At 44.6% G+C, this 12,367-nt stretch overlaps 1 protein-coding gene and 1 pseudogene across 2 annotated transcripts in view; one reads left to right on the top strand and one right to left on the bottom strand.

The window, feature by feature from the left end:
- SLCO5A1 (solute carrier organic anion transporter family member 5A1) overlaps positions 1-12,367 on the bottom strand; it is a 167,261-nt gene that overhangs the window by 76,789 nt on the left and 78,105 nt on the right. Inside the window, exon 4 of one of the 2 annotated variants that reach the window (XM_075550657.1) lies at positions 607-771. The exons of the other annotated variant lie outside the window; for it this stretch is intronic. Coding sequence (XP_075406772.1) covers positions 607-771 — 165 coding nt within the window. The remainder of the gene's footprint in view (positions 1-606; positions 772-12,367) is intronic. 2 annotated transcript variants of the gene reach the window in all.
- LOC142448488 (junction plakoglobin-like) lies at positions 5,135-11,085 on the top strand (annotated as a pseudogene).

Raw genomic sequence — 12,367 nt, 5'->3', positions numbered from 1 at the left:
ATTTAAGAATTAATGCACCTGCATTTGTGGGGGGCCAATTGTCTATAAATAGATTTGCATACTATGTGTGCTAAGGTTACATGTATCAAAATTCTGACAAAAATATGCTTCGTTACATTAAAAAATCCTTTCAAACAAAAATGATAAATTCTCTTTTTAGCTTCATGTATCTCCACAGACTCCATTAAATTCTTCATAATCATCAAGAGGAAATCCTGGTACCATGGACAGATCTATATTTCACATTTTCTTTTAGAAAAAACACTTCAAACCTTTTAATACCAACCCACGAAAAGATCTATTCAGACTTAAATGTGAATGTCATCACTTCCACCTTCTTTTTAAAGCAAAGAACCATAAAAATATAAATAATGTTTCCCCTCTCCAAAATACAATTGGTAAAAATCATCTCACATAGTAATAAAATATGAATTAAAAAGAAAACATTTAAGGACATACTCTTCCAAAACTTTTGGTTGAAAGGTAACCGTTCATGAACTTATTTAACACGCTGATGTTAGATTGAACTTTCTCTTCACTCATTCCATTACAGTTTAGCAGTTAAAAATGGTCACGTTTTCAAGTAGTTCTACGGCAGTGCCTTACCAGTGTAGATGCTGGCACTGGAAGCAGGGATAGCAAACTGTGACTCGATGAACTTGGGAATGAAGGTAATGAAAGCAGTTACAACGGCACTCTCAGCTGTGTATGACAAACTCACAAAAAGGAATGTCATGTTGCTTAAGATCCTGACAGCTGCTCTTGGTAGGTCTACAAAATGACAAAAATGACAAATGAATGTTACAAACAATGGATGGAAAAGAAATAAAAATTGAATTGTTTTTGAAATGAACTGGAAATAGCCATTCAGCAATATTTGCAACAAGCGAACAAAAACAGAAAAGGCGGGGAGGAAGCCTGATGACTGATTAGAATTCAATAATTTCCTTTATTCAATAGATTTTGGGTTTTCATTTTCAACTAAGACAAGGAAACCAAAGCATCTAAAAAGGCAGCTATACACAAATATGCAGAAGCAAGACCGACGGCTTTGTTGTAAAACTGCTTCAAGTAAACGGCTGCATGTTCTCATTGATTAAAACTGTTATTCTGTGTTAAACCCTCAAAGGTTACTGTGTGTATAAAGGCAGTAGAGTACACGCCACATTGTATTACCTTATAGTTTCCAACTACCACTTTCCCAGGGAAATGCACTTCGGAGTTCATGTTGCACCATCCAGCTTTGAGGATGCTCACAGCTGAGCACGTGGCACACGATGTTGGGCACTTGACTTTCGAGGCTCATTAGGAAATGTTAACTAATTGTGGTTTTATGGGCATAAGGGACAGACCAGGCAGGCCAGATCCTCCCCAGGTAATTTGGGCTGGATGGGTGGGAGACAAAAAGAAGAGATGCCCAAGGGGGGAAGAGAGTCACAGGGGTAGAGCCCAGCTCATCACCCATTAGACTAATTATGTCTAAGAATTATGAGCATTTGGCATGGAGGGTGAAGGTCTCATCCTTGATTCTAGACATTGATTTCACCCAGCCTCCCATAGGAATGCTGCAAGACCTAAGTGCCTTTTCAGTGCAGCACTGTAATAGCAAAAATTTAGGGGAAAAATCTTGGTAGCTCTATACCTGCATGGCTATAATTCAGCTATCAAATGCAAAAACTCACAAGGATCCCATGACACGATGTATACCATGGGGCCCATTCAAAGTTTGCCAATAATACCCTTTATGAGTCCACGCTCTACCCAGGACTGCAGGTTGCACTGAGTAATCATGTCCTTCTGTCTCCCCCTGCAGGGGGGGAAGGAGCTCTAGTGGCGCTGTGGGGTAGTAGTTTGGCTGCCAGCCACAAGGTTGGTGGTTCAACCCCACCAGCTGATAAAGATGAAGTTGTCTGCCCCCATAAAGATGTGTGCCCTCAAAAACCATATATAGGGTCACCCTGAATCAGAATTGATTCAATGGCAGTTTGGGCTTAAGGCAGTACCATTTGTACTCAATGATTAACCTAAAAGTTGAGTCTGTTCTTATGCAGCAGGGCCACGGAAGCAAGTCCTGGCAACCTGCTTCCTTTAAGACTGCAACATAGAAAAGCATATGGAGCAGTCTACTCTGTTATACACGGACTCACAAATCCATCCGTCAGATCCCAGTCAATGGCAACAGGGTTTTTGTTTAGTTTGGTTTTATTAAGAGGATCATGTCTGTGACTTCTCAAATGGGGTCAGAAATGTCAATAAGGGAATCGGGGTAACAGGTACACAGCAGTTCGAGGTGCTATTTATGAAGCTTTTATGTAAATTCAAAATAATTTCAAAAATGCAATGTGGGAAAAAGTAAGTTAGTAACCCAAAAAACCCCAGTGGTTGCTATGGGGTTGGCACTAACTCAGGGAGACGGCACATGTCTAGAGGAGAAACATGCTCCCCGGGGTTTTCGGTGGCTGACTTTTCTCAAGTACAACTCCAGGGCTTCCTTTTGAGGCACTTGTGGATTCAAATCATCAGCCTTCCAGTTCATAGCCAAACACTGACCCATTTGCATTACCCAGGGATTCCTGTTAAATTCACACTTTGCAACAAAACAGCTAGCTTTTATGCAGAGAAATATATTTTAGATCTTTTCTTGGTGTTATGTGTAGCTGTGTCATTGTAAAATCAAAGATGCTATAAAAAGCATGATGAGAAATGATGAAATAATGATAGTGATTATCATCATTTTATGATTTAGTGCTAAGAAATATTACAAATTCAGTTATAAGATCAAGCAGGTACTAAAATCAGCAAATGCCTTAAACAGTCATAAAACAGAAATAAAAATCTATACAAAGTACCAAAATCCAAGGGGATGAATTTAAAATGGATCATACGTAGAAGTAATTTTTGAAAGTAGTATTAATATCATTGCCAGATCGCGTGCTTTTTTGCAAATGTCCATCAAAATTAAAAGGCAATCCAGAAAAGGGGCATACTCAACATTTCATTTTTCCAGCCTATTGAAGATATATTCTATATTTTTCAGTAACTGACAGCTTTATCTTTTAAAGCAACAAAACTTTAAATATTCCTTATGGGCTAACTTCTTATCATACAGCTCCTCGGTTTGACCTCATACCCCACATACCTACAAGAGAACAAACCACTGCCCGATCCCATGCCATCCTCACAACTGGTTTCATGTTGTGGCCCATCAGTGCAGCCACTCTATCAATCCGTTCTGTTGAAGGTCTTCCTTTTGTCGGCACCCCTCCACTTTACCAAACATGAAGCCCCCCAACGTCTCCAAGATACCAAGACCAAGTCTTGCCATCCCTGTGCTTCTAAGGAGCACTCTGGCTAGACTTCTAACACACTTTTTGTTCTTCTGGCATTCCATGGTACTTTCAATAGTTGTCGGCACTATAATTCAAAGTCAACGATTCTTCTTCAGTCTTCCTTATTTGATGTTCAGCGTTCACATGCATAAGAGGCATGGGAAAATACCACGGCTTGGGTCAGGTCCACCTGGGTCCCCAAAGTAACATCCTTGCTTTTCAACACTTTAAAGAGGTCTTGTGTAGCAGATTTACCCAAGGCAACTTGTTGCTTGATCTTTTGACTGCTTCTTCCATGAGACTGGATTGTGCATCTAAGATCATAATTAGGCCTAGTACTTTCAAAGTGCTAATTTGCTTTAGCAATTTTTAAGCCTCTTTATATTCTGATGTTTTTTCAGACTGGAAGAACATTTCATTCCCACTATGTGTTGTCTCAGGAGGAGAAAGATGAGGATTTCTGCCCTTATAAAGATTTACAGCCTCAAAAACCCCACAGGGCAATTCCCCCTGTCCTACAGAGGGGTTAGAACCGACTCAACGGCAATGGGTTTATGTGTTGTGTGTGCATTTGTTTTAACCTGCTCCCACTGTTTCACACGATCATTTTTCTGTTCAGACATGGAATTTCCAGTTTTGTTCTTTTAACTTATTAAAATGTTTAAACTGCGAGTAGGATGAAGAGTAAAGTTTGTTTCACTATTATACAAAATAGACCAATTACTAATATGAAGCAGTTGACTGAGTGTCATTACCTGGAAAATTACATTTACACTCAGCATTAATTCTAACCTTAAGTACTGAGGAAACATACTGATGCATCTTAATTTTTGTTTTTTATAATTCCTTTTGGTATCATTATTTTCAAACATACCATCTCTTTTGGTGAGAAATCATTTATCTGAAGTTCAGCAAGCCATTAATTTTATTTTTACCTTTAAGTTCACATGAAATGAATACTTTTATTATAAAAATTCTAAGTGCTTACATTTTCTTCTTATATTTTCAATTTTTCTTTCATGAATATATCTTATATAAACTTTTTAAAAAGGCTCTAATAAGCATACATAGTTTTTTTACTTACCCATATAGGTCCCAACAGAAGCATATTCTCCTGTGGCCTCATCCAAGTACAGCGTATCACATGATGTTGCCTCAGCTGTTCCCTGCGCCACGATCCCTACCTCACCTCCAAAGGCCTTTCCTGATCCCTCCACGAGGAAGCCTTGGCTTCTGCTCACGTACTTTGAAAAGTACCCAACATTTTCCATGCATGATCATGTTTTATAACGTATCAATAAGAACCCCAACAACGACTGTCCAGTCTTTTTATTTTATTTTTTGTGTTTTCCCCCTGTTTAGCTTTAGTTTGGTGTGATTTTCATGCCTTGTGTGTGCCTGGTGTGATTTTTATGCCTTGTTAAAATCAGGGACAGTTTGACTTTAATCATTTGAGTGACCTTTATCTGCTTGTTCAATAGACACTTCCTTCAAATTCCAATTTTATATAAGAAACTGGCAGTATCTTTTAAAAAACAAGGAAGAACTAGATTGGTTTCCAAGTACCAATTTAATGATTAAAATATGACAGGGGATAAGAGGTTCATTGAAAAATTCCATTCTCTTTTAATTCCATTTTCCTACATACATGGCTGACAGTACCTCTCTTAGGAGGCTACCTTTCTTTCCTTTTCTTTCACACACTGGTACCTTCTGCAGAACTAGGAACTCGGTTTACATTATTCAAAAGTTCCAAGGAAGGCAGAAAGGAAAATAGACAGGATGTCATAATATGAAGTCTTAAAATGGAGGTATGTACATTCTAAGAAGAGTCTTGTATGGTGGGTTACCAGTGGGGCTACTAACCCCAAGGTTAGCAGTTTGAAACCACCAGCTGCCCCACAAGAGAAAGATGAGGCTTTCTGTTCCCATAAAGATTTAAAGCCTCAGCAACCCACAGGGGCAGTTCTACTCTTTCTGGCGAGGTCGCTGTGAGTTGGAATAAGTCCATGGCAGTGCGGGTGAGCGAGGACTTCTCACGGAAGCACAGAGGAGGAGAAAGGAGGTGCCATGTCAGCAGGAAACGCAGGGAAAACATCTCTCAGGATACACGGTGCTTTTTTAAAACCCTCTTCAGGAAACTCCCGAATTCCTTGCTTTTGCAAGTACGTAGAGCAAGTATTTTGTTTACAAACTTTTGGTTCTATTTATTTGCTTTATTTTAAACTCTCTGGGGCATCCAAAGGCTGGTGGAAAGAGACCATCACCATGCAGGGAAAAGTTCCCTAGCTTCTTAGACGGTCTCTACATTTTGTATGCTCAAGTGTACACCACAGATACAACTTTTCGATGCGTACTTCCCAGTAGGCAAGTATTTCTATTTGAGCTAAATGAAAGTTGCTTTTTAAAAATAACATGGGCAATTGGAATACTTCTATGGTGATTTTCTTTGAAACTAATAACCCTGTAGGTTGCCCAATCACAAATCACCAACCATAAAAGTATTCCAATTCATCTCCCACCAAACCCCCCTTGAGCATTCCTACTATTTGGAAAGGAGCCAAAGAAACCAGATGGCCCTGGCATACCCTAGTCACCTCTGAGCTTGGGAATGGAAATTAACCCTGAGCCACTTATCGACAGAGGCGTGCACAGGAATGGCCACTGCAGGAAGCCCGGATACGCCTTTCATGGCTATTGATCATAGTGTTACTGAAATTATTTAAATGTGGCACGAGCATGTTTTTGGACAGCTGTAAATTGTTATGGGAAAAGACGGCCTCCTCTTTCTTCCCAGGATCAATGGTGAATTCAAACTTCTGACCTTGTGCGTCACAGCCCAACACCTAACTCACAACACTACCAAGGTTCCATAAGCCCATGCTACAGTCATGACTGGATACCTAAAAGAATCACATACAACGGTTCTGCAGGTTCTTCCAAAAACCACTACCATCAACGTGATTCCCACTTACAGTGGCCCTCTGTAGGATTTCTCATCATCTTCATGCCAGCAGGCAACCTCACCCTATCTCCAGTGGAGCAGCTGGTATCTTTGAGGCACGTATGTTGCAGTTGGTAGTCCAAAGCTTACCGGACAGTACTTCCGGGACTCCTTTTGGGCAATACAAATTCAGAATCCATTCCTTCTGCCCCACTCAACTAGTTCCTCTTCCCATCTCCTAAGGTTCAAACGCCCTCGCCATCAATCCCATATGGCCACATGTTGTAGATCCAACACGTCATTCATTAAACAGGTATGAAGGACTTACTAGGCAGGGAAAATATAGCATAGAATATAACAGACAAAATAAAACAACACAAAAACAACTTTGCCTTCTTGGAGCTTACTTTCTCATTGGGGGTAGGATACCAACATAGATGATTAAGAAAATGTACAGTATGTTAGGTTGGGCCGAGTACTGAGGTACCAGGGAGGAAAATAAAGAAGGAAAGAAAGAGAAGTTTAGAGAGGAGGCTGGCATTTTTCAATGGTGTGACGAGGGAAGATCTCACTATATGAGCAGAAGATAGGACTCGAGGCCCTGGACATCTGGGGAAGGTGAAAGTAGGTCTGGATCACTGGAGGTCGAGCAACGAGGACACATGTTTGCCGCAAGGCGTTGGGACTGAAGAAGCCACAGAGGTTAGTCCGGTAGTCCCAGGAGGTCATCTTCTAAGACACTTTTCTGTAAGTGAGCTGGAAGGCTACTGAAGCTTTGAGCAGGATCCTCTGGCTGCCCACTTGAAAGTGTGGTAAGGCTCAAAGTAGGACTACCCTGTCAGCAGGATTGTGTCCTTCCTTCCTCTACGACATGGAGCCACGTCCTCTCTCACCTGGGCTGTGTCCTACACTCATTCCGTTCTCCATATAATTTATTTAACTCCCTGCTGCCAAATCTGCTACCTGATCAAAACTCTCCAATGTCCAGTAAGGGGAAATTCAGTGAAAGATGGAATTCAAGTCCTAGCAAGAGGGCCCTACTTCCTACCATCCCCCAGGCCACCCCCCAGCTTTTTCTCCCAGGCATCTGCCACATATATATCCAGTTCACCAACCACCTTGCACTGGTTCAGTATTTTCCAAGATGTCTACACAATCGTCCCTTCTTGACTTTAATTCATGCTGCTCCCTCTGCCCACAGCATTCCCTTCACCCACCTCTGCCATCAAAAATTCTCCTAACCTTTCTAGGGTCCTCTGATATTCCGTCTCCCCTATGAAATCTTTCTTGATAGCTCAATGAGATGTTCTCTCATCTCCCTCAGAGCCTCCACACCATTGTATTTGTGTCATCTCTTCAGAAAGGGTCGTTAACATCCCCTTACAGAAGGTTTCAGGAAGGAGACGAGCCAGTCAGGGTGCAGTATCGCACAGATGAAACATACAACTTTCCCCTAGTCCTTTAATGCTTCTACTGACCACCCCTCCTCCACCCCCACTATCACGATCCCAATTCTACCTTACATTCCGACTAGACCAGAGCATGTGCATGGGTACACAAAAGAGCTGGAAACACGGGGAATCCGGGACAGATAAACTGCTCAGGACCAATAATGAGAGTAGCCATACCAGGAGGGGGAGGGGAAGGTGGGGGAGAAAGGTGGAACCGATCACAATGGTCTACATATAACCCTCTCCCTGGGGGACAAACAACAGAAAAGTGGGTCAAGGGAGACATCAGACAGTGTAAGACATGAAAAATAATAATAATTGATAAATTATCAAGGTTTTCTGAGGGAAGAAGGGTGGGGAGGGAGGGGAAAATGAGGAGCTGATACTAAGGGCTCAAGTAGAAAGCAGATGTTTTGAGAATGATGACAGCAACATATGTACAAATGTGCTTGACACAATGGATAGATGTATGGATTATTATAAGATTTTTACAAGCCCCCAATAAAATGATTTTTAAATAAAAGGGTCATTAATATATTTTCATTTTTATGTGTCCTGCTTCTTTTATTAGGCTCTCTAATGGGAGATCACAGCTCACCCATGTTATCTGCTACAGCATGGAATAACACATCTCTATAAAGTGAATCTGCAGAGAAGTAAATGGCATAATCTTTGATCAAACAAAATTCTATAACAGTGAATGTCTTCTTTGAGCCAGTTCATCACCTGAGAGTATTTAGATGGGATCATAAGTATGAGTCAAAAGTAGGCGTGATAGCAACTAACAATACCATAAATAAATGCACACAGGCAGCAAAAGTCAAGGGGATAAAAATATGCTATATTTTATGCTAAGTAATAATGTGAAGCATTTTATCTTGACTGACTCAAAATAAACACACACAAAAATAAAATTATTCTTATGGTTAACTGACACTAGAAATTGTCTTTTGCAAAAGATTCAGAAAGATGCCAAATTAAGTATGAATGACTTCAAAGTATAGAAAGGGTTCCATAAACCCTAGGAAGACTGAGCCACTTAAAATTTTTGTATGTTTATTCTTATCTGTCAGCTTGCAATCAATCAAACTTTATGAGGAGGTGGTGCAGACACACCAAACAGCCCATTTTCTCCTTTGTGGTGTTTTAAAACAGTCTCCTTTCTGCATAATTTAAAATAAAAGCTTAGAAACTGAGTCAGTGTTTCCAATGTTTGCCATTAAAATGTAGAGAGGGTACAATATATATTTACCCTGGAACAGAATTTCCCAAAAAGGACAACATTGAATATAGACCAAAGAAGCACTGTCCAGAGACAAAGAAAAAGATCAGAAAAAAAAGAAAAGAAAAAGGATCCACATGTGTCCTCCTCCCTGGGAGATGGACGGCAGAGAAGGGGGGAAGGAGAGACTCCGGATAGGGCAAGATATGACAAAATAACAATCTGTGGATTATCAAGGGCTCATGAGGAAGGGGGAGTGGGGAGGGAGGGGAAAAAAAAGAGGACCTGATGCAGAGGGCTTAAGTGGAGAGCAAATGCTTTGAGAATGATTGGGGCAGGGAATGTGCGGATGTGCTTTATACAATTGATGTATGTATATGAATGGATTGTGTAAGAGTTGTATGAACCCCTAATAAAATGTAAAAAAAGAAAAGAAAAAAATGATTAGGGTAAAGAATGTACAGATGTGCTTTATACAATTGATGTATGTATATGCATGGATTGTGATAAGAGTTGTATGAGCCCCTAATAAAATGTTTTAAAAAAAAGAAAAAGATCTATAAATCAGACCCAAATTCCAGCTGAAATATTCACAACCTGGGGCTGGGCGCAAGCGTTGATGGAGGATCCTTCCACGGGGTGTTGGCAGATCCCTCGAGAGGGTGTTGGGAGAAGCAGGAGTCCCCTCCCTTTCCTACCCCCCCCACCTACCTCACAAGACCCCCCGGGGAGTCGTGCTGTTCTACGCCAGCACCACCCTCCACAGCCTGCTGCGCTACTGGGAGGGCGCCAAGGTGGTGGTGCGCTTGGCAGACGGGCTGCAGAAGACCGTGGCCCTGCTCAACCAGAACCACCCCAAGTTCCTGGCCATCACCACCGACGGCCTGCAGCTGCTGACCTGCGGCGACCAGGAGAGCCAGGTGACCATCCCGGAGCACGGGGCCCCCCAGGCAGGTCATGTGTAACCGAGTTATGAGAAGCTGCTCTCAGTGCTGTGTGCCCTTGCAAGGCACCCGCCATTGCGGAGGCTGGGGGATGCGAGCCACAGCCCCCGCCTCGGGCAGCACTGCCTCGGGACCCTGCAGAGTCTCTCGGATGGGGCCACCACGCAGGAGGGTCGGGGGATCCTGGGGTTCCAGCTGAGTGTGGCAAGGGGCACGTCTCGACCTGCGGCCCGGGGGGCACGCTCTCCATCCTGACGTGCAACCGCAGCAGGAACAAGCTGCTGGGATCACAGAGCAGGGGCGTGCAGAGCTCATCCACGCCATCCTGTGCGCCGGCGACCAGGACGACACCACTGAGCCGGCCATCTGTGCCCTGCGCCACCTCACCAGCCGCCACCCTAACGCCGAGATGGCCCAGAACTCCGTGCACCTGAACGACGGCTACCCAGCCATAGCCAAACTGCTCAACCACCCCAACCAATGACTCCTGGCCAAGGCAGCCGGGCCAACCATGCCCACTGCAGGAGGCAGCGGTCCTCCCCACCTGGTACAGGCCCAACAGGATGTCAGGTGCCAAGTGGCTGCAGGCACACAGATGTAGGGAGGATGGAGGAGATGGTGGAGCACTGCCCATCCTGGCCCAGGACCCCATGAACCGCATGGAGATCTTCCAACTCGACACCAGCCCCCCTGTTCACGCAACTCCTGGACACATCGGTGGAGAGCATCCAGCACATGACCGCAGGCGTCTTGTGTGAGCTGGCCCAGGATAAGGAGGCAACCGAGCTCATTGATGCTGAGGGGGTCTCCGCCTCCCTGGTCCCACCGCCTCATGAGGCTGCAGCACTCCCGGAAAGAGGGCACTGCCACCTACGCGGCTGCTGTCCTGTTCTGTGGAACTCACCAACTCCCTCTTCAAGCATGACCTGGCTGCCTGGGAGGCTGCCCAGACCCTGAACCCCACCCATGAACCCTATGCTTAGGACCTACCTGGATGCTATCTACCGCGCCACCTACTCCAGGACCGCGCCCCTGGACCCCTGGGAATGCACACAGATATGGATGGGCACTACCCCATGGACACCTACAGCTACGGCCTCAGGCCTCCCTACCCACTCCCGACCACATGCTAGCCTCACCACCTCCACCCCAGTGCAGCTCTTCTGAGAGCCTCGGAGCAGGCCGTCGGGGTTGACAGGGCAGTGCCTGAGCCTGAGCCTGAGCCTGAGCCTGGGAGGGAGCTACACACTTCCTGCTGATCCCAGGCCTGATCCCTGATTCCTTCTTGGGATGGTGAACTGCTCCTGCCTTCCTGTCCTGGACCGTGGGCCCACTCAGGGCTCAGTGGCCCTCCCCCACCCCCAAGGCCCTGGTGGATAGAGCTTTAACACAAGTTGCCACTGTTTACAGCCCTGCAGGTCTCGGTGTCCTTCTCTGGCCTGATCGGTCCACCAAACGCCACCTGACCAAGCACTCTGAGCCTCCCAGGTCTCCAGGCTCTGGGTTCAAGGCCCAAATCCCCTGGAATCCAAAGTTTCTCTTGGAAAGTTCAGGGACTTTCCAGGGGAGATGGCGAGCCGACTCAGGGAGCCAGTCAGCCCCCCTCCCTGAGGAGACTGCTTGCTTCTCTCTCCAGGATGCTAAACTGGCTTTGGCCCCTCCTGGGGAGTTCCCAGGACCCTGCCCCTACCCACCCCACTCACTGACTGCCCTGGCTTAGCCTAGAGGTGCTCTTGGCTGACCCCTCTGGGGTGCTGCGTGGTAAGGGGCTTTTCCTTCCATTTCCTGTTTCACCCTCCACCCCTCACCTCTGGCACAGGGAGTGGGGTGCTCAGAGGCCCTACATTAGAGTTTTATTGTTACCACTTTATGTTATTGGTTTGGGCTGTAGACCAAAACAAAGGGAATAAAAACACACAGGCCAAAAAAAAGAGGAAAATATGCACAGTCATTCTTTAATTCAAGACCTTAGCAATGACCTTGTGATACAGATTATGCCAACAGTGGGAAAAACAAAACCACCTCACTGCCCTCTAGTCGATGCTGACTCGTTGCAGCCCTACAGGAATAGGGAGAACTGCTCCCATGGGTTTCTGAGGCTGTAAGGTTTGGGGGGGTTGTGTGTTTTCAAATCATCTTATTGGCGGCTCTTACAACTCTTATGACAATCCATCATATGTACACACCTGTACATATGTTGCCATCAACATTTCCAAAACATTTTCTTTCACTTGAGCCCTTGGTATCAACTTTTTTTCTCCTCCCTCCCCACCCTCCCACCCTCATGAATCCTTGATCAATGACATATTATTGTTGTTATTTCGTGTCTTATACTGTCTGTTGTCTCCTTCACCACATTTCTGTTATTCGTCTCCCTGGGGGGTGGGCTATATGGAGACTAAGTTTTTATGAGAGTAAGAAGTCCTGCCCTTCTCTCATGGAGGTTTCGAACTGTTGATCTTGCAGTTAGCAGCCCA

The sequence above is a fragment of the Tenrec ecaudatus genome, chromosome 5, assembly GCF_050624435.1.
Source record: "Tenrec ecaudatus isolate mTenEca1 chromosome 5, mTenEca1.hap1, whole genome shotgun sequence".
NCBI classification, from domain to species: domain Eukaryota; kingdom Metazoa; phylum Chordata; class Mammalia; order Afrosoricida; family Tenrecidae; genus Tenrec; species Tenrec ecaudatus.
The sequence above is the reverse complement of the archived record's forward strand: the minus strand, read 5'-3'. Positions and strand labels throughout refer to the sequence as shown.